Source organism: Myxine glutinosa, chromosome 14 (genome assembly GCF_964187855.1).
Source record: "Myxine glutinosa chromosome 14, kmMyxGlut1.1, whole genome shotgun sequence".
NCBI lineage: Eukaryota > Metazoa > Chordata > Myxini > Myxiniformes > Myxinidae > Myxine > Myxine glutinosa.
Genome location: NC_136274.1, coordinates 81029745 through 81052616, shown reverse-complemented (window position 1 = coordinate 81052616; position 22872 = coordinate 81029745). Strand labels below are relative to the sequence as shown.

General features: G+C 43.3%; 1 protein-coding gene across 10 annotated transcripts in view; it reads left to right on the top strand.

Annotated features, from left to right (window-relative positions):
• LOC137439963 (dystrophin) overlaps positions 1-20665 on the top strand; it is a 1283433-nt gene extending 1262768 nt beyond the window's left edge. For 8 of the 10 annotated variants that reach the window (XM_078768445.1, XM_078768443.1, XM_078768444.1 and 5 more), the window contains 9 exons: positions 1080-1191; positions 2968-3104; positions 3298-3330; positions 4776-4841; positions 5195-5257; positions 5821-5979; positions 11230-11467; positions 13018-13129; positions 18181-20665. In XM_078768445.1, the coding sequence (XP_078624571.1) occupies positions 1080-1191; positions 2968-3104; positions 3298-3330; positions 4776-4841; positions 5195-5257; positions 5821-5979; positions 11230-11467; positions 13018-13129; positions 18181-18194 (934 nt within the window). In that variant the 3' untranslated portion in view covers positions 18195-20665. The remainder of the gene's footprint in view (positions 1-1079; positions 1192-2967; positions 3105-3297; positions 3331-4775; positions 4842-5194; positions 5258-5820; positions 5980-11229; positions 11468-13017; positions 13130-18180) is intronic. The other 2 variants (XM_078768442.1, XM_078768441.1) reach the window with 1 other exon arrangement.
• Positions 20666-22872: the final 2207 nt, after the last annotated feature.

Below are 22872 nucleotides of genomic sequence, written 5' to 3'. Positions count from 1 at the left end.
GTAAGAAATTAAATAACCTTTCTGTGCTTCATACATCATCTAGCTGGCCAGACATTCTGAAATTGTGGTGTGATCACAGTACCACTCAACTTGAAATGGGCAGGATATATAAACCTTTCGTTGTGATCCCGCGTAGCTTTCGTACGTCACTTCGGTTACAAAATGAAAAAATAAGAGGCATTACTTTCATACCGACCCTCATACATGAATCATGTATGCACATTAACATGTGAGTATGACCAGAAATGGGACAGGTGGCTTCAACACTCTTTCAAAGGAATGCAACGTCCCACCTCGGAAGCACCAGGGTAATAGTTGATAGGCAAATCTTCTTCTTTAAGGTAACAAGCCTAATTTGGGCAACTCGAAGGCAAGTACAATCGGCTCTCATCCCATTGGTTGAGGGTTGTATATTCTAGCCTATGATTGGCTCAATATCAGCCTTTGGATGGGTTGCCTTTTGCAGGTTCTGATATCTCGGCAGGTAACCATAGGTTGTATGCAATCAGTTCTGAGTTCATAAAAGTTTGGACACTGCTGTGAGATAAGCTGCCAGATTCAAATTAACCGAAAGGTTGTGGGATTTGCCTCTTTTCATGGACTTTAAATGTGCTTCGGTCCGGTCTCTTGACGTAGATCATTAAGGCTTGTGGAAAATACTTTACAAGTGAACTGTGAGAGTAAAAGTGAAAGTAAATGAAATGTCAGGAAAGAAATGTCTGCTAAATGGCAGCACCTGCATTCATCATCAGCAATGGCAGCTGATGAGACTTCTGTACTTTAGGAGATCGTTCCTGACCTTTTGCTACTCGCTTTCGACCTTTGCATCATAGAAAAATGTGCACGTTTCTATTTCTTGTCTGTTTTATTTTGGGGGGTTAGGGGGGCTGAAGGGGGGGGGGCTGCAGCCTCTGTTTGAAATGATCATTCTTAATTACGAGTCCATACTTCGAATGTACTGATGCTTTATCAAACATTGTATTATACATAATAGATGTTTGAATTTTCTCCCATAAAGGATTTAAGTTTTTACCCGCGTTTTGGGATTCGGAAAATAATGTTTTATTTCTTATCGACAGGTACCGGAGTCTGAAACATTTCAATCATGACGTTTGCCAGAGCTGTTTCTTCTCCGGGCGGACAGCCAAAGGACATCGTCTCAATTATCCTATGGTGGAGTACTGCACACCGGTAAGACCTGCCGAACACTTGCTCACGGTTTGGAAAATTTTGAGGACGTGATGAGGAAGTCTTGCCACCGGTTGATGGCAACAAAATGGTGGTTGGTTTAACAGATTACAAACAAATATGGGGGGTTTTAGGAGGATTCAAAGCTGTGTAAACATTATCCATTTGAAGAACATTCCACATTGCGTGAGCAAATGCTCTTTTGGTCATAAATGTATTAGGTAAGGGTTTTATCCAGGCTGATCAATGACTGAAATCATACTGAGGATAAGGAAGGACATTTCACAATTGACTAACAACTGACAGCAGCTATACACTTTCTTAAAGAAGTGGGATTCGACTACAACCTGTTGTTCTGTTGCTGAAAATCCTTTGAATCCGTGTTAAGCTGGATGTGCAATTCTTTTTTTTTCATCTTATTTGGTCAGTGTCATGCGCTGATGGCAAGAGGGCAGAGGTAGCATGCATTCCTTTGATCTGTCTCACCTGAGTTAGATTTGCAGGTTCTCCTGATGTCATACCTGTGCTTTTCAGGCAAGCTGCTACGTACATCAATGGGTATGTCCTTGTTTCAAGAGGACGTTAAGTCGGCTGTTCCTCCTGTGCTATCATTCACTGGTGGATGTTACAGATCCCTTTTGACTATAAGCCATTGAAGGCCGGTACTCTGCTCAAGTTCAAAATTCCTCGCCTGATGTACAGGGAAGGGGCGGAGTTACACCAGCATCGTAGCCACACCTCCAGAAATGATGCAAACCTGCGACCGGTCCTGCGTTAGCGTGATATGATACATGAGGAAAATGTTGATTGCGCTTCCTTTTGAAAACAAGCATTTTTTTGCCGATCCAAAGTTTCTCAGAACACATGAAGAGGTAACCACTTTGTTATGTTGACCAGGAAAGACAGGCAGATCACCTTATCCCTGAAGGTCGTCAGTACGGAGTCATCTGGATTTGTATCCGACAGTGAGATGAGAGTGAGATGTATTCTCGGGTTAGGCTTAGCGGTTAGGGTGCCGGCTTGGGATCCTAGGATCCTGGGTTCGAATCCCGGTCGATCGCTGAATTAACGCCAGGGGGGTTGACTCAGCCCGTCATCCTTCCGAGGTCGGCAAATTGAGTACCAGTTCACCGGTAATTCCTTTTGTGTCGCAAGAGGCGACTAACAGGGTTGGCGGCAGGAAGGGCATCCGGCCATAAAACATTGCTTCAAAAAATATGGGACCACGGTGCCTGAAAAAAGGCCAAACCCAGCTCTGCGGGGAAAATGGTCTCTAAAGCTGGTTTCAGTGAGATGGTAAATCTCCAGGAAACTTCCTTGGGTTCCACAAGTTTGGAAGTTCCTGTTTGCCTTTAGAGCTCATTTGCCTATCTTGGTGTGAGCAGAATGCTTCCTAATCCACAGTGACTTTGTGTAATTTATATTCACACGATATTTGATGCCCATGGTGGTGTAATTTATTAAAGGCCATTCAACTTTGTTTACAGCCTCTTTGTTTGGCTTGCCCTTTAGTGGATTGTGCAAAGTTTGTTCTGTGTTTGTGTTTAGCGTTTCGTCACAATGAACATGGAGGAGCCTCGTAGGTCTGTAAAATGTCATTAAAATGACAAATTAATGTTTTATTAACAACTGTGATCGTTTCTGCATCCCAAGAGCTGCGTGTGCTTATTCAGTTTGAAGATAGCTCTTGACTTTGTTTTTAGCACAGGAAAGCTCTGGGCAAAGACCTTCCTTTCTTCATTCATATGCACTTGTTTTCTAAATCCCCTTTCCAATTAGACCACGTCGGGAGAGGACATCAAGGATTTTGCTAAAGTTTTCAAGAACAAGTTCAAGTCCAAGAAGTATTTTGAGAAGCACCCCAGGATTGGCTACCTGCCCGTGCAGACCGTTCTGGAAGGAGATGACCTTGAAACGTATGTGCATCCATTGAACATCTCATACCTCTTTTGTCTTGTTGTTTTTTGAAACCCGGGGCTTTTGTGAAAACACAATATTTTTTTTACCACATTATACTAACGATGTGGCCTTTGGTAATGCAGGAAAACTTGTTGCTTTCACTGTTAAATCTTTTTGTTTCTTTTTTTTGCCTCCATTTTTATTTTGCAGTCCCATCACTCTCATCCGTTTGGTGCCATATGAGTGAGTACAGGATCACCCTGCAGGCTTTCCCTCAAACCGCTAACCAACTGGCACGACCAGTGCTCTTCCGGCGGAACAGATGCATGCCCTTTTGTATGAATAGTCAAGTCCAACCGTTATTTATCCTTTCTCACTCACCCTAAACGCTTTGTATTCTTCTCAAAACTAGAATTTTTGGCTTTGGGCCTATATCTGTAACCTCGTTCGGAGGATTTATGGGATGTTTCTGATATACGGGGGTGATTGGGTTGATTGGGCGGAGTGAGGTTTTCTCAAATCGAGAGGTGAAAGATCAAACTATAAAACCACTCGATCGTAAGAAAAAGACGGTTCAACCAGACCGGTCAGCCCTGTTAACCCAAAGGTGTGATCAAATTAACCCATTATCCATGTTCGTTGTTAAGTGGACTTGCACATCACGGTTCGAAATTCCACAATATATTTGCCTCTTTAATTCTGCGGTCAAATCATTTGTCCAATTGCTACTTAGCTAGAGATTACATTATCAGATAAAATGTCTCCAGCAAAGCTGAATTTTGTGTATTGATCTTTTTGTTTTGATCCCAGGGATTCCGAGTCCTGATGTGCATAAGCTTCGTGGCTTTTTTTATTTTATTTTTTCTAAAACCTTATTTGCTTTGCATGAAATGTTGCTAACAGTCCGTATTTTCAACAACTGCGGGTTATGAAGCATGCAAGAGGGTGTTTGGTTACATAAGCCTTGCAAATTGTCCGAGTCATACCAAAGACTTTTAAAATGGTACGTGCTGCTGCCTTGCTTGACATTCAGCATTTATTAGGTTAAGAGTACGGACAATCCCCATAAGATGGATTCCATGGGGATGAGGAAATTCCTTCTTAGGAAATGCCCCCCTGAGTGCGGTAAGATAGGCGGAGTCATTGGTGTGACGTTGCTGGTACCCAGACTGCCCCGGGAAGTGACGGCACTTCCCCCAAGCTCAGTGGCTGTTTCTCTCGTCTTCCAGTCCTGTGGTGTCTCATGTATGTGTGTGTGTGTGTGTGTGTGTGTGTGTGTGTGTGTGTGTGTGTGTGTGTGTGTGTGCGCGCGTGTTTATGTGCGTTTGTTTGTTTTTGTGTGCGTGGGTGTGTGCGTGTGTGTGCGTGCGTGTGTGTGTGGGGAGGGGGGGGCAGCTCCGCTACAAGCGTAGGTACACTTGTATGAATATTCAGTCCCTGTTGGATTGAGCTCTTGTGACTCACTCTGTTTGATTGCCCTGGGTTGTGGAGGAGTGCCTTGGAAAACGGTTGAAGGTTTTCGGGCTGTTCATCCCCCACATGTTGCAAATAGTCTTGTGTGGGGGAATGTCCGTGCAGTCGTTCGTCACTCTAGTAGTTTACTTAGGAGTAAGTTTTAATGTGTGCACGCATAGGGGTGTTTGGTTGAGCTAACAACACAGATCCTGCTTGGCTTGTCCTGTGTTCAGGCCTTCACCTTCACTGCAGCTGTCTAATGAGGATACGCATGCCCGAATTGAACACCTGGCCAGCAGGCAAGCAGATGCATCATACTAAACGGTGTCGTCGGCCATAACCCCACGTGCTACAAAGGCCTTGCGTTGCGTTTCTTTAACTTGACTAAGCCCAGTTTGGGTTTGTTTTCACACAAAATGCTTTTATCCACCAGATTAACGTGTCCTCTTAAAAATACCTTTGTTTGTTTGTACAGCACATCAAACTCTGCCTTTTAAAGGTGGATACAATGTTTATAAACACTGAAGGGCCTTATATTTAATCTTTCCCTTTATTTGTTTTCACGTTTTTATATTTCTCTCCCATGATTCCTACTTCTATTTCCACTGCTGTCTCCTTTCCATGCTTCCTTTCCCTGGGGTGTTTGTTGCAGACTTGCAGAGATGGAGTTTAAGAATGGATCCTACTTGATTGACAGCTCACCAAATGAAAGCCTGTAAGATTCAGCCCAACCCAGGGGCGCTTATCACCAGCCATTTTATTCTCCATCGGAAAGTAATTGGGATATTTAACTCCGAGGCTGCTACTTCTGACCGACCAGCTTAACAAAGGAACAGTACATTTTTGTAGATCGCACACATATTGGAGTGCGGTTTGTTTCTGTTCTAAATGTTTACCGGCCACAATAACCTAAAACTCCTGAAAACACCGAGTGGATATTTCTGAGTTGGTGTCTGAAGGGGTGAATTATTTCCTTCTTTTTTTTCCTCTAAGCTCGCTTGGATGTTTTTTTTTGTTTGTTTCTTTTTTTTTTGCAGTTACAATTTTTTGTTACACTTGCATCATACCCTTTTTCCACTTCAGGGTAAAGTGAATATACCTGTCATTCTTGGTTGGATAACTGGATGCGTTTTCGGCTTGTACTCTTAACTAGATCAAAATTAGTATGACCTTGAATCATAATACAAACAAGATCTCCATTCTTAGTTAGTCAGTGCCTTATAGGGATTGTTGGCTGAGTTAGGTTGAGCTTTTATCTTTGCTGTTGCATTTTCACAGTGAGGACGAACACCTCCTAATTCAACACTATTGCCAGAGCCTGAGCGGAGAGTCCCCAGGAAGCCAGCCACAAAGCCCTGCGCAGATCCTCATCTCGCTAGAGAACCAGGAGCGCAGCGAGCTCGAGCGGATCCTCCGGGATCTGGAAGAAGAGAATAGGTACTTTTCCAAGCAGTTTTAAATATTCTACTCTTGATCTTTAAGAAACTTTAATTTTGAAATGTTTCAGATGTTTGAAATGTTTTTAAACAGCTGTTCACCACCATCTCTTATCTTCCCCCATCCAAAAACTTGATCTTTTCTTCCCCCGCTAATTCACCCCAGATACACTTTTTTGAAATTCCAACTTCTTTCCTGGAAGTCCTTGCAGTGTCCATGTGTTTTATACCTCTCCCACCTCCCCCCAAGCCCTCTCCCTCCCACAGTTCTCTCAATGTCCCTGCTCTCAAATGTTGTTTGTGTCCTTCCCCCTCTCTCCCCATCTTGTCTACTGCTCCCCTTATTTTTTGTGTTCTATGTGTCGGTTGACTTTTTGTGTGATTAATGTTAGCTCTTTCACGAGCCTCGATCTTGTATACAAAAAAAAAAAAAAAAAGGATTTTGGATATAACTCTGGGAAGCAAAGTACAGCGGGCTCCCAAAGAGGTGGAGACACTATGAGAGTGAGGCCCAAAGATTGGCAGAGGTAGCACACTTACCTTTGAGCTGTGTTATGTGTAGGTTCAATTGTAGACCCGACAATTGGCTGGATGCTGGTGACAATTGGCCAAATCTTTGCAAGAAGTCACAGTGGGATTTTTAATGTCCAGAAATGAATGCTGACAGAGGTGTCTCCTCTTTACCATCAATCCGAGGGAAGGCACACTCATTGATTCAACACCATGCCTGGGAAGCAGCAATCTGATAGTTTACAGGCCGCTTCAAAATTGAACCCACATGACAGCTCAGAGATAGGTGTGTGACCTCTGCACCATCCTGTTGACTTTGCAGGTTGTATTTCACTTAAATAAAACACAACTGAATAGCACTTTCAATAATTTCCTTTGTATTCAATGTTGTCTATCAGCTTCTTGAAAAGGACATGGGCAATTGTTGATTTCAAGGTTTGAAAAACAAACATTTTCTTTCAGATGTAGTTTTCCCTCCTGTAGCTACCCCTACTTTTAAAAAAACACAAGATCGAGTCTCATGAAAGAGCGAGGAGATGACGAGATAAAAAGCAATGCCTGACAGTGGGGCCACAATTGGACACAACCAGCAAGGGATTGACAAAATGGAAGGGTAGGAAACACAGCAACCTGCAGGTAAGAGGGTTAGGTGTTGTGTTGGAAGAAAAGATTACGAGTAGCAATGGGAGTGGGGCGGGGAGAGGGTGGTGTGAGGGGGTAACAGGATATGGTACTTGCTTGAAGCAATGGAGGGAAGAGTGCAATTAAACCACCTCCGGAGGCAGTTCTTCATCATCAAGGGAAAAGAGTGAAGGAAGGCGGCAAGTCTGAATTTTGGGAGTTTAAAGTTTTGGGAGTAAATGCAGGGCATTAATGGAATAACACTTGTGCTGGAGAAGATGGGGAGGTCGGATAGATGATAAAGTAGAGAGAGCTACAACAGAGGGGAGGTGGTAAAAAGCAGAGGCCACCCACCGATGTCTGATGTGAGATTAACAGACAAGCTCACCAGGTGTCCGTAGTTTTACAGGATTGTCGTGTTTTTTAACCCAAAAATACAGCGTCCCATTTCATTCCTTGCCAGGACACCATATGACCCATCTTTACCTGCGACACGGCACAGGTCTTCAAGAGATTTGCGTTGCTGTTGTTATTGCTGTTGTTCTTGTGGGTCTACTTTTGAAATCTACACCCATTGGTGGAACAGCTGCTGGGCTTCACCCACACCTGTCGCTTCACTTCACCCACCATAGTACTGAAACTAAATTATATGGCCGCCATATTGTTTCCTGGTGGGCCTAACACATTAGGCCTGTATAGGCCTTTGCTGATTATACACTACAGAACTTTGTTGCATCACATTCCCATTGGCTTTGTTTGGGTCGAGTGTTAAATTATTAGTAATGTTAACGCTTGTACGTACCTCCATAAAATAATAGAGTTAACGTAATTTTTGAACAGCCCCACATGCGCGTTAAGTGCACGTTTCCAAATCGGCCTGTTACCGGATTTTTAAAGCCAATTTACTCGCACTTAATGGTAAAGTCCCACCTTGAATGACCACGTACAGGTTTTTATGAGCAAAAGGTTTATTACCACAGAAAGAACAGGAGGACAGAAGAAAGAGTGACACACACACACACACGCACGGAATCACAATGAATCCTATCTATCTAATCTTATTCATTCATATGGGAACCCGGGACAGACACGTCTCTATCACGGGAACATGGGACAGAAGTCTTCTCTGAAACTACACACACTATTTCGATGAAATTTCACCACAACCTTCATCACCCGTGACGTACCAATGTTTGCTCAAGGCATTTGAAAAATTGGGGTCTGAAGAGGTATAGGGGTGGGGGGGATTGCCCCCAACATAGTTATTTTTTGTTTGTTTGTTTAAAGTGTTATGATTACGTTAGTATGATTGTACATGCTGCCCTGTCTTCTAACAAGCATTGAAATTGGTTTAAAATACTGTGATACTGTTTAAAATACCTTTAATCAGTGTCGTATACTGCTTTATTCTACCAGGTGAGCGCCCAGGTGTATTGCCCCTATTTGTCTTTTTGCAAACGAGATTAAGTATGTGTGGAAAAAGTGATGATTGAATACAGTTGTTAAAACAGCACAAACAATCATTTTGTACTTTCCCTATTTACATTTGATTGTGATTTTATAACATTTATTCATACCGATCTTGGTGATATGGAAAGCTGCATTCAAAATCCTATAATTTATAGGATATTAATATACAAAAGTACACATCCCACAATAACAAGTACTTTCACAATGGGGCCTACAACCGCACAAAGGGCATTGGGGCTAGCCTACGGCAGTCCGCTTGACTCGTCCAGTATTTTTTTCCGTCACACCTGGTCACCCTGATGACAAACATTGTGCTTCGGCTTCATTACAGGAGATTCCAATAATGTCTCGTGCTTTTAGATTTCCCAGAATCCAAGTGGGTCAGAGAGATGTGATGCTGGAGTGCCACTCCATAGGGGAGAGCAGCACTCCATTAAGCTATCAACAAAAACATTGTTTTTTAGGCTGAGTAGTTGTGATTTTTGAAGGAATGAGTTGGAATAACAGATTATGCCTTCCTGGAGTGGCTTTGGAGTCCAGATTTATTTGATGCTCAACCCAGTAAACGTCTTGGGTAATGGTGTAAAGGTGAGAAATTTGAGACACTGAACATATTCCAATGGCTGACCATGGAAATAGATAGGTGGGTTCATTTGACATCGAGATTGTACCAATTGCCAGGATTGACGCGTTTCATTGATCAGACCAACATGTAATCAATTCCAGATCAACAGGAAGTGATGCAGCTGCTGTCTGTCTATCAGTAAGATGTGAGTATTGCGTGACATGTGTGTGTCTCAGTGGAGACGTTTGCAAAAAGAAAGAGAGTTTTCAGAGTATCGGGGGTCGTTTTATGTAGATAAGGAACAAGACTGGGCCAAAAGACTGCCTTACTGTGGTCTCCAGTGAGAAAGGAAAGGATAGTGTTCCAGTGATAGAAAAGTGTTGACTGTGTGAGTGGAGGAAGTAAGAAAGCCAGGTATGAAGAGGCCTTATGTCTCAGGCAGCGATCTTAGCAGGTAGACCAGGATGCCAGACTTTGTCAGATTCTCAGGATATACAGTGCATTCAGAAAGTATTCAGACCCCTTCACTTTTTTCACATTTTGTTATGTTGCAGCCTTATGCTGAATTCGTTTAAATTCATTTTTTCCCTCATCAATCTACACTTAATACCCCATATTAACAAAGAGAAAACAGGATTTTAGAAAGTTTTGCAAATTTATTAAAAAGTAAAAACTGAAATATCACATTTACATAAGTATTCATACCCTTTACTATGACACTTGAAATTTAGCTCAAGTGCCTCCCATTTGTCTTGATCATCTTTGAGATGTTTCTACACCTTGATTGGAGTCCACCTGTGGTAAATTCAATTGATTGGACATGATTTGGAAAGGCACACACCTGTCTATATAAGGTCTCACAGCTGACAATGCATATCAGAGCAAAAACCAAGCCATGAGGTCGAAGGAACTGCCTGCAGAGCTCAGAGACAGGATTGTGTCGAGCCACAGATCTGGGGAAGCCTACAAAAAAATTTCTACTGCATTGAAGGTTCCCAAGAGCACAGTGGCCTCCATAATTCTTAAATGGAAGAAGTTTGGAACAACCAGGACTCTTCCTAGAGTTGGCCGCCCGGCCAAACTGAGCAATCGGGGGAGAAGGGCCTTGGTAATAGAGGTGACCAAGAACCCGATGGTCACTGGCTGAGCTCCAGAGATCCTGTGTGGAGATGGGAGAAACTTCCAGAAGGACAACCATCACTGCAACACTCCACCGATCTGGGCTTTATGACAGAGTGGGCAGACGGAAGCCTCTCCTCAGTGAAAGACACATGAAAGCCCGCTTGGAGTTTGCAAAAGAGCACCTAAAGGAATCTCAGACTGTGAGAAACAAGATTCTGTGGTCTGATGAAACCAAGATGGAACTGTTTGGCTTCCGTCTGGACATGATGTTTGCCGGCCTCTAGTCTTTTGCTGAAGTATAAGGTAAATAGCGCACAGAGGAAGAGCAGCTGACCAGGATGTGATAACACAGGTGCTGATGCTATCTGGACCCATCGTCAATACAATGTCGAGGCTGAGGAGAACTTTTTTATAACAATAATGTGTATGGGTGTGGACAGGGTGGAATGAGTTGGCTCCATGAAATTGAAGCACACACTGAGTAGAAACATTCTTCTTTGTCACGAGCGGAGTCTGCGGTGATGCCGTTTTGGCGATGGTGGGGATGGAGCGCAAGTATATACACTAGAGACGTACTTGACAAGACGCCACCAGACTTTGATGAAGGAAAGTGCTTGGAAAGGATGGACACACACCTATTGTGAGCCATACAGTGACCTAAATTGACCCTTGAGGTCAAGATTATGTAAAGGATGAGCTGCAGACAGAATGAGATAAACCAGTGCACGAGAGAGACTCACATTTAATGAAAATATTCTCAGGCAGAATCGATACCAGATTATGGTGGCCCAATCCTTTTGTGAGAGGGTAGATTGCAGTCCCTGTGCCAGTCGGCTTGTATGAACAGCCATGTCCTGTGGTGTTGTGGTCACTCCTTCACAATAAATAGCCAGAGAGATATGGCCTTTCACGTGTTATACCTCTGACCATACCCTCATTATAATTTCCTTAAAACCTTCCCAGGAGTCTTCAGAATGAGTACGAGCGATTACGCAGGAAGCAGGAAAAAGAAGGGCTTGGACCTTTGCTGCCAATGCCGCCATCTATGCCGCCAGAGAGTCCACGTGACTCAGAACTGATCGCTGAAGCCAAGCTGCTGAGGCAGCACAAAGGTCGTCTTGAGGGCAGAATGCAGGTCCTCGAGGAGCACAACAGGCAGCTGGAGTCACAACTCTGTCGTTTACGGCAGCTCCTGGACCAGGTGAGGAGTGATGCGCGAGGAAGTGGCATTAAGAATGTGTGCCACCTCATTTGTGTGAATCTAGGGGTGGTGTTAGATTGGTATCCCAGTGGTTTTGCATTAAATTCAGGCTGAAGAGAGCAGAATTAGGAATTTCAATTTGGACATTCTGGAAAGTCTCAGGAGAATTATTATTTTGCGATCATATTGTCGGTTAAAAAGAAAAAGAGCAGCTCATTCTCTTCCCTTAATTGTGAAGAGGAGCTAATATGCCTGCTGGCCTTGGTCTGATCAATATTGAGTGCTGGTACCTACTTTGTGGTTAAGCGGTAAATGTCACAGGGCAACCTTGAGTGGCCACAAAATATTTATAATGGAAAATAAATCTTTACTCCTCCTCCAATCCACATTCTTCAATCAAAAATAAGTTAATTAAATCTTTACTCGTACATGAAGATTGCTGATGTAATGTTGTCGGTGATTCTCTCCGATGCAATTTTATGAAATAGTTACCACTGATTGGATTAACATTTTACGAAATAGCCATTGGCTCGGCTCGCGTCAAAGCTGTTATTAGGAGAAACGGCCAACATGAGATTGGTAACATGTCTTGTAGTAAAATGGCCACAGGAGGGGTATTTTCATCTGGATATAGTAGTCAGGTTTCTGAGCCTCAGCAAATAAATAAATAAATAAAAGACATGAATACTTTCAGCGAAAGACTTTGAAGATACAGAAATGAAAGGAGAGTGCAGGTGGGATGAATGTAGCAAAGCGTTTGGGCACAATTCAAATTTAGTAGATATCACAGATTGAACAAAACCTAAATGAAGACAATGGTGTCCGTGGTTGAGTGAACAACATCACAATGCACATCGTCATGGTGACATGCTAAGTTATTTGCTCCATCCTCTGGTTGCAGCGATCTGCACCGATCGCGCGGCACCCTGGAAAGCAACATCGTCACAATGAGAACAATGAACGTTATGTGAACGCGAATGTTATGCGGGAGTCCAAACCTGAGAATGCTGGAGACTAAAGCTGAAATTGGAAAAACTAAATAGCCTATTTTACTCCTGGAGATCCCAGAATTATCCACCCAAAATATCTTTGAACAAAACAAATTGAACAGATTCAACAGATTGAACAAATTGCGGTTAGGGTGCTCGCTTGGGATCCTAGGATCCTGGGTTCAAATCCCGGTCGATCGCTGAATTAACACCAGGGGGGTTGACTCAGCCTGTCATCCTTCCGAGGTCGGCAAATTGAGTACCAGGTCACTGGTAATTCCCTGTGTGTCGCAAGAGGCGACTAGCAGGGTTGGCGGCAGGAAGGGCATCCGGCCATAAAACATTGCTTCAAAAAGGGGACCACGGTGCCCAAAAAAAAGGCCAACCCCTGCTCTGTGGGGAAAATGACCTCTAAAGGTGGTTCATTTTTTTGTTCTCTGGTTGCAGCCACGGTGGTGAGATCTTTAGGCCTGATGTGAACGCTGCTTTGCAGTCTGTCCATTTGCCATTGGTAATTGCAATGGTTGCCATGTTTTAACTCTACCTGTCTACTTTCCGCAGCCTCAGGGAGAGGGTAGGCTCAACTGGGGCTCCTTCGCACTTTCCGCAGCACCTGAAAGAGGTGCGCTCACCAATGGAGGTTCGGCCAGTCTACAAACCCGCGAGCCTCCAGGTAAGACCTCGTCTTTTCTCCATCAATACATCAATGGAGAGTCTTGGGAAATGAGTATCGACGTAGAACGTAAAGCGTGGCAGGCTTTAAAGGTGGAAAAGTTGAAATGGGATTAGGAAGCAACTAGAATGGAATTCTCAAGTCTGTGGACTTTTAACGAAATTATTGCAAAAAAGACAAACTTATTGAAATATTGCAGCAGATAAAAGACAAGATGTGGATAAATCACGAGCAACGAAGTGCCCACAGGTATACACAAAGAATTAAGTTAAGCACCCCCCCCCGTTTTTTTACAACCTCGCACATTACAAGTTTGTTGTCGTCAAAACAGTGTAATATACCCATGATATTGCTATATTTTCTGGAGAAGTGATATTATGGTCACATAAAAACATAACAATCATGCCGTTTTCAATATTTTATTCTGAATAATTTAAGGTGAAATTTTTTGGGAATTTTAGGCATATTTTCACCTCAATTTAAGTATGGAGCTATAGGTCCATCACGGACAGTGTGGATGACGTTTATGTTTTCTAACGTACAGTCATTGTTCTGAGAAGACCTCTAGCGATCTTTGCGTCAATAACGTGTGTAGGACCCACGTGATCGGATCACTGACTCAACCCTACGTCTCATAGACCCTGTAAGCCGTCGTATGCGTTGCTGTGGCAGGTTGTTCCATTCCCGATGTAATGCACGTTCCAATTCATCCAGATTGGCTATTGGAGGGACCATCTTCGCAATTTGTCGTCCCAACATGTCCCAAACGTGCTCGAGGGGGTTCAACCTGCCACAGCAACGCATACGACGGCTTACAGGGTCTATGAGACGTAGGGTTGAGTCAGTGATCCGATCACGTGGGTCCTACACACGTTATTGACGCAAAGATCGCTAGAGGTCTTCTCAGAACAATGACTGTACGTTAAAAAACATAAACGTCATCCACACTGTCCGTGATGGACCTATAGCTCCATACTTAAATTGAGGTGAAAATATGCCTAAAATTCCCAAAAAATTTCACCTTAAATTATTCAGAATAAAATATTGAAAACGGCATGATTGTTATGTTTTTATGTGACCATAATATCACTTCTCCAGAAAATATAGCAATATCATGGGTATATTACACTGTTTTGACGACAACAAACTTGTAATGTGCGAGGTTGTAAAAAAACGGGGGGGGTGCTTAACTTAATTCTTTGTGTATATATACCACCCAACGCAAATGCTGAACTATACCTGTTTTGTGTGGCAGAGGGAGAGCATTTTTGTGTTTACACAACGAATCCAGAATTTAAACCAAAAAATGGGAATTCTTGTCACGAGCATTAATCTCACTAAAATGTGAAATTGTATTCATTGAAAAGTGGGTCTTATAATTATGGCTTTAAATGGAGGTTCTAGTTATGATTGATGTACGTAACAGGAAGGCCAGTTTGAACGAGTTTTAATCGTAGCCATGATTGATAAACCCAACATTCATCCCAAAGGATTACGGAATTAGAATGTTTGATTTTAAGGAGTCGAGATTTCTGACAACGAAATGGATTTTGGGTAAAAGTGACTGGGAGTAATCGATCTGCAGTGCGAAATTATGATTTATAACCGACGGTATTCGCTTTGGGTGTATTCGCTCTGCCTGACGGTGTATCTTTATGGTATCCTAAGTTAAGTACTCAGGATGCTTACTGATGACGAGACCTTTTTGGGGAGTAATTGCTGTGCGACACATGAAACGTTGCTTCGGCTTGTTTTGCCTTGTGCCACGCATGCTCACAATTGCTCTTCCTGCCGCTAACGCATCGTCTCCTCCGCATGCTTTCTCGCCTTCTCATGGACAGTTTCCATGCGCACCTGTAGCCAGGTCTGAGGTCAGTCCGGTGTTTTTGTACGTCTTTGTGCGGTCACTTAAATGATCCACTTCCAGTTTATTTGTGCGTCTGTGTTGCCCTTATGCTTCAGAATTATTGGAGATTTTACTTCGGCCCCATCTACATGTTCCACAAGCAGTGGAATGCAAATTAGGAAAAGGATGCAAATTAATAGGGGGGAGTAGTGGGGGGAGGTTGGAAATAACACTTTTTCATGCGTGACATGTACATGGCTCATGTGTCCCATCGACAAATATGGATGTTTAACAATCATCTGGTACCTTTGTTAAAAAAAAGAAAAGGTGTGCAGTCATCCAAATGGTCGAATGCACACACGAACTCACATAAAGAAACGACTAGGTTTGCATTTTAACCTTTGCATTCCCTTTACTATATTTATTTATTTACTTGCTGCAATTATGGTTAGTTCACTTTAGTTGCATATCAATTTCCCTTTAACAAGTGGGATTTACTTGGCCCCATTATTCAGTATAGCTGTGCAATAGCTGCTCGTGTTAAACATGAAATATTACGGTGGTTTCACTGCCAGCGGGGAAGTCTAAAAGGTCCCCACATCCATAATTTGGAATAATCAGCGTTTAAAACACATGGCCATAGCAAATATGCCTGACAAGGCCGAGCGAACCTGCCAAGCGATTCGCTTTACAAGAGCTTTAGTCCCAAACCTAACGTCCCTACAGAGCCCTCTCCCGATGACCACACTAGTTCTCATTTACAAGAAAGGATTTGTTACAGGAAAATGGGGGATAGGGGGAGGAGGTTGAAGAAGAGCACGACACGTACTTTAACAAATGACAATCAAAATAACCCAGCGTGCCCTCTTGACCTCAACGGAATTAAACAAACTAGCAACGGTAACCGCCCCACGGGCGTGGCTTCAATTGGGAGGCCCAAATGAAAAGGCAAAATATCAGAAATTGAAGGCTTTTTTTATTTTAAACGATTTATATAAACATCTGTTAAATCATATCACACGCAAATCATCAAAATCTAAACAGTATTTGTGGAATTTCAATAAAAGCCACATTGCTGTTCATATCGGTAAATATTATTCCATTGTGTTTGGAAAAACTGGAAAAATTGGAAAATTTGGAAAAATATTGGAAAAACAATGGTAATGTTTTCACCCCTGTCTATCTGTTACTTGCCAGAAAAGATTCCAGCAAGTATGTTGGTTGGTTAGTTTGTCTGTCTGTCTGTCTGTTTGTGCGCAGTACTACGTCTACATCGTTGGACATAGCATCGCCAAACTTTACACACATATTTGCCTTGTGCTGGAATAGAATGTGCCCAATTTTTAACTCTCTAGGCCCAAGGTCAAGCTCAAGGTCACTCAAAACGTGAAATCAGGGGGGGTCGAGTTTTCATTTAAATATATTTCAAACCACTATAACTCTAAAAGTGCTAGAGGTATGCACACACTTACTGTTACTGACATATAGGAAGTCACATGCGACATTTCATTTGGCACCATGACCTTTGACCTTGGGTGACCTTGAAAGGTCAAACTCAAGGTCAAAAATAGGTTGTTTTTTTACTAATAACTCTGTCAAACATTATCCGATTCCCTTCTAACCAATACCCTTGAAAAAAAAAAGTACATTCCGGCAAGTCCTCGGTCTCTGACCGATTTCTAGTTTGTTTGTTTTTGCTTGTGAACAAGATATCTCAGAAAGTTGTGGACGGATTCAAACGAAATTTGGCAGAGAGGTAGTGTATATGACAAGGACGAAATGATTAGATTTTGGTGAAAATCTGGACTTGGATCCGGCTACTAGAATATTTTTTAGTGATTCTTCACCATTGAGTGATCGGGATAAAACTGATACACAGCAGGATATCTCAAAAAGTTATGGACGAGTTATGACTAAACTTGGTGGACGAGTTGGTTTGGTGACAAGAACAAGCCGATTAGATTATGGTTCAGGTCCTGTTCAGGTTCAGGATTAGATTATGATCCGGCCAATCTGTGGATACAAAACATAAACTGTTGAGCCTGGCGGAGATATGCACTCTACCTAGTGCCCTTCTAGTTTTGATTGTAATTCATAGCACTTTTTGATTGCCCTCACAAACAGCAAATTACAAAGAGACTCACCTGATTAACTGTCCAAGCTGCAATGGACACACTCAACAATTGGCCAAACCAGGATATTACAACAGACTCGCTTGACCAGCTGTGGAATCGAGACGCACATTTTTGTGGCCACAAGTCGAAGAAAAACGGGCACCGTGAAAAATCCTCTCATTTCCTTCAAAAAAATTGTCGTCCCAACGTTTAGTATATTTATTTAAAAATATATATATTTAGAGAGTTAAGTTTGTCTCGTGTCCATGGAATTTCCCAAATGATACATGAGAGGTATAATCATTGGCACCATTGGGGTACCGTACAAGGCACCATGGGGGTACCGTACAAGGCATCATGGGGGTACCGTACAGGGCATGATGGGGGTACCGTACAAGGCATCATGGGGGTACCGTACAAGGCATCATGGGGGTACCATACAAGGCATCATGGGGGTACCGTACAAGGCATCATGGGGGTACCGTACAAGGCATAATTGGGGTACCGTACAAGGCACCACGGGGGTACCGTACAAGGCATCATGGGGGTACCGTACAAGGCATCATGGGGGTACCGTACAAGGCATCATGGGGGTACCGTACAAGGCATCATTGGGGTACCGTACAAGGCATCATGGGGGTACCGTACAAGGCATCATGGGGGTACTGTACAAGGCACCATGGGGGTTTCGTACAAGGCACCATGGGGGTTTCGTACAAGGCACCATGGGGGTGCCGTACAAGGCACCATGGGGTACCGTACAAGGCACCATGGGGTACTGTACAAGGCATGCTCAACTTTGTCTCTTGGTCTTTTTGTAGTCTACCATAACTTGTGCTCCTCTGTCGAAGTTATCTGCCCACCTTCACTTTGTGGTCTATTTTTACTTCCGTGGGTTGTTTTTCCTGTCTTTCAAATTTCCATAAAACCAAGCTACCTGAGGCCTAACCTAAACACAATGCATACAACTTAGCAACATTTGTGTTAACTGAAGGATCAACACTCATGAGTACTTACTTAAAATGACTGATATCTGAATGTGAAGCTTGAAATGGGACGACACACAAAATCCTTACCTGTTGCACTTCCAGGTTACCACCAGTAAGAGACGAACAAGCAGGAAGATGGGAGGTGATGTGCCGTGGAGCCCCATCATAAAGTATCAAGGCCAAGTGCATCAACAAGATAACTTTTGTATACTGAGCAGACAGAGCTGTACAAACCATATCTATTTTTAAGTGCGGTAACAAAGCATTAACCACCGTGCTGTGTTAAAAAAAAAGAAGAAACGAAAACTTCCTTACCCATGGTGTGCTCCAGGGTTTAAGGGGGTTTTTGTACCTCTATGCAAATGTATAAAGAGATGTGCTGGGAAAGTGTCAAAGGAAACGCAGGAGTCTTGGGTGGAGGCATGCAAGTTCCTGCACCATTTCTTGTTGGTGCGACCACATGACAATTTCTCTATTTCTGAGCGGGGAGGGTCCTTTTTATAAAAACGCAAATGGTCAGCGAAGCAAATTGTAAGAAAATACAGAAAATCCAGTTGTAAAAAGATTTGCCGCGCTTTAAAAAGCCGAAGCTTCCCACCGAGCCACAGCAGGGACAGGAAAGATTTAATTTGACTCCATGCACTTGCTCTGCGCACACACGCACAAAACCTCATCGTTAAGCCATCATTAGTTCTCTTCGTTTACTTTTGTCCGTGCATGTTCGCAGCACCGCACAGCCAGCACGAAACCCCCTCGACCCCGACTCCTTGGGGTCGAATCCATTTGCAGGGCCTTCTTTAGCTTCCACTGGCACCTTTGGACGGTCCGGGGTTACCAAAGACCTCTGGGTGCGCCGACGATTGTGATGCGCATCCTTGGAGGGTCCTGGACACCAATGCTAGTTATTTCACAAAGACCTCTGGGTGCGCCGACGATTGTGATGCGCATCCCTGGAGGATCCTGGACACCAATTGTAGTTATTTCAAGTGTGAAACGGAGGCCTTTTAATGAATCCCCGTGCTCTGGATCGTCACGGAAAGGTTTTCCGGGGATTCCAAAATGCGTTCTTCAAATATGCAAATGCGTCACAGCATTGTCGGTGGATTTGCCGCCAACAAAGGGAGTTCGAGCAAATGTTTTTGTGTCTTCAGTGATATTTCATTTAGAAAAGATGACGTCAAACTTTTTCAGAGGAACAGAGATTTCTGACATGAAATACAGAAAAAATGGTTACGAAGGAAAATTGCTGATTCTTATTTTGTCAGGGCCATATATTTATTACGTACATACTAGGGTTCGTGGGAGTGGTTCAAATTGAGGTTTGGGTGCAAATAGGAGAGGGTAGGGAAGGAGTGTGTTTGAGCATACTATGGGAAGGATGTGTGCACTAAAACTTCCAACACTTTTGTCAAAGTAATAAATTGATGGCCCCAAATTTAAATATTATCGGAGGAAGCAAAGATGGAAAGAAATTGGGAGTAATTGCCATTTTATCGCAGTGCTGCTCAAATCGTGGTAGAGTGTAGAGGTTAAAAGGGGAGAGTTGTGTCCATGGTGGTCGCTTATTGAGGGGAACGCTTTCATTTTTGGTTTATACATCTTTGCTGAATTCCATCCTGGAGAAAACTAACACCGTTTTTACATTACAAGGTAAAGAACATGCAATATGATTTTTCAACTCAGAAATGCAGAAAAGACGAGCGAGTGTTGATGCACGTGGGTACCTGGGTTTAGTACGGAATGTTTGGCAAACCATTGGGAATGAAAAGAGGTGATTTGATGCAAATTACCAGCGAGATAAAGCAAAATATACATTTGTGTGCTTCTTTTAAAATATACACTTTTACAATTCATTTGAGGATGAGTGTAAGCATGTGATGAATTACCGTGCCAAGTATGTGGTTACCTACCACCCTCGCCACCCTACCCTCCCTCACCCTTGCCATCCTCACCCTCCCTCATCCTCTCCATCATCACCCTCACCATCGTACTCTCCCTCACGCTCTCCACCCTCACCCTACCATCCCTCACACTCGCCACCCTACCCTCCGTCAGCCTCGCCACCTTCACCCTACCTCATCCTGTCCACCATCACCCTCACCACCCTACTCTCCCTCACCACCCTACTCTACCTCATGCTCTCCACCCTCACCCTATCCTCCCTCACCCTCTCCACCCTCATCCTACCCTCCCTCACCCACACCACCCTCACTGTCACCCTACTCTTCCTCAGCCTCTCCACCCTCATCCTCTCCACCCTCACCCTCTCCACCCTACTCTCCCTCACCCTCTCCACCCTACCCGCCCTCACCCTCTCCACTCTCATCCTCTGCATCCTCACCCAAACCCTTCCTCACCAGCCCTCCCCCTCCCTTTGTCGCCCTACTTTTATTTTCTTTGATTCTATCGACTCCCTGCAACGTGCCTTATAATCATTATTGTGCATCGCAAATAATGATAATCATAGAAACACAGCATTTTAATATGTTGTTGTGTGTTTATATATATGTGTGAGAAATCACAGCATATCTAACTTTTTCTTTGTCTTAGCCTACAATGTTACTTCAATAAAGATGGGGTTATTATATTCATTTCTCAGGATTTTGTGTGGCATCACATGTGTTTTTACATCTGATCTACACACGATGTTCTCTAAGGCCACAAGTTGGAACTTTCCTTCCCAAAAAGTCCAAACTTCATCGCATTCGTCCGTTTGGATGTGGTAAATGTAGGAGCAAATGATGTGCGGTATCAGGAAAGTTTACTTGGAGGAGTTGAATATTAGGGATCCATGGGATATTTGGTAACCGACGGAGGGTTGAAAGGTCATGTTGTCTGGTATTCTTCAGTGAAGAGGACAAATGCTAACTCATGCAGGAGGGGTAGTCAACCTATGGTTGGAAGAATTCTGTCGGCAGCTAGGTGCAGTGTTTAGGAAGCAGTGGGAATCATTCCAGGGTATTCCCAGAATAATGTCCGTAGGCTGAACAAAGGACGCAGCAAGGTTTGCAGTGGGATTTGAGGCTTTTTTGGCCAGAGGGTCTTGGAGAGGATGTAAAAAGGAAGGAAGTGTTACTGATAACATGGTTGGTAAGGTGAGGCAGCAAAACGTCATTTAAGGAAGGGAAAAGGTATAAATATTCCATACCAACGTGAGCATTTTAAATAATGAGATGAAGTAGATTGAGGATCAAGTTGATGTCGAGGAGTTGGACAGTTACAGGAAGTGAAACTTTATTTATTGAGGAGAACATTTGGAGGACAGGATTAATAGTACACGATGTATATACAGTCACGTGAAAAAGTAAGTACACCCCATGTAAAGTTTTGACTTTTTCAACATATTTCAACATACAGCTATTTGATCTTCATTTCAACAATATTGATAGATAAAGGTGATATAATATAACAAATATCATGAAACATTTACATTTTGTAGTCCATTGTATAATTTAAATAAACATAAATGCAAATTTCACATGTGGAAAAAGTAAGTACACCTCCACATTTATCACCACTTCAAATACCTAAAATTAGAATCAGGTGCACCAGCTCAGGTGCAAATGATTGGAACATCGTTAGAGAGGATCTTGGAGGAACGTGTCTTATTTAAACCTCAGACATTTAGATTGGTTTGCTCTTTGTTGTTGAAGTGTGCGGTGTCACCATGCCTAGATCAAAAGAGCTCTCTGAGGCCTTCAGAAAGAAGGTTATAGATGCCTACGAGTCTGGGAAGGGATTTAAAAACATCTCCAAACAATTTGAAATCAATCATTCGACTGTCCGGAAGATCATCTACAAGTGGAGAAGATTCCAAACAACTGCCAACTTGTTCAGGCCAGGCCGCCCCAGCAAGTTCAGCCCGAGAGCAGACCGCAAGATGCTGAAAGAAGTCTCTAAGAACCCCAGAATGTCATCACGGGACCTACAGGTAGCTCTTGCCACTGTTGATGTCAAAGTGCACGAGTCTACCATTAGAAAGAGGCTGCACAAATTTGATCGACATGGGAGGTGTGCCAGGAGGAAACCTTTGCTGTCCAGATAGAACATCAGGGTAAGACTAAAGTTTGCCAATGAACACCTCGGCAAAGACCAGCACTTCTGGAACAATGTGCTCTGGACAGATGAGTCAAAGGTAGAGCTATTTGGCCACAGTACTAGAAGACATGTTTGGCGTAAACCAAAGACAGCATTTGACCACAAGAACCTGATACCAACTGTAAAGCATGGTGGTGGAAATATAATGGTTTGGGGCAGCTTTGCTGCATCAGGGCCTGGGCAGCTCACCATCATAGAATCCACTATGAATTCTTCATTGTACCAGAGGGTGCTTGAGGATAATGTGAGGCCATCTGTCGGAGAGTTGAAGCTCAACCGAAGGTGGACCTTGCAACATGACAACGACCCTAAACATACCAGTAAATCCACCAAGGAATGGCTGAAAAGAAATAAATGGAGGGTTCTGGAATGGCCAAGTCAAAGCCCGGATCAAAATCCCATCGAGATGTTGTGGGGGGGATTTGAAACGAGCTGTGCATGCAAGAAACCCCTCAAACATCGCACAGCTGAAAGAATTCTGCATGGAGGAGTGGGCAAAAAATTTCTCCCAGTCGATGTCAGAGACTGGTAGACAGTTATAAGAAACGCCTACTTGAGGTTGTTTCTGCCAAAGGGGGCAATACCACCTATTAGAGCAGGGGCGGGCAACCTTTTCAGAGTGAGGGCCAGATGAGACTTTTGGAAGGAGATCGCGGGCCGGAGTGAAAAACGAAATCTCAGAATTACTATATTTTG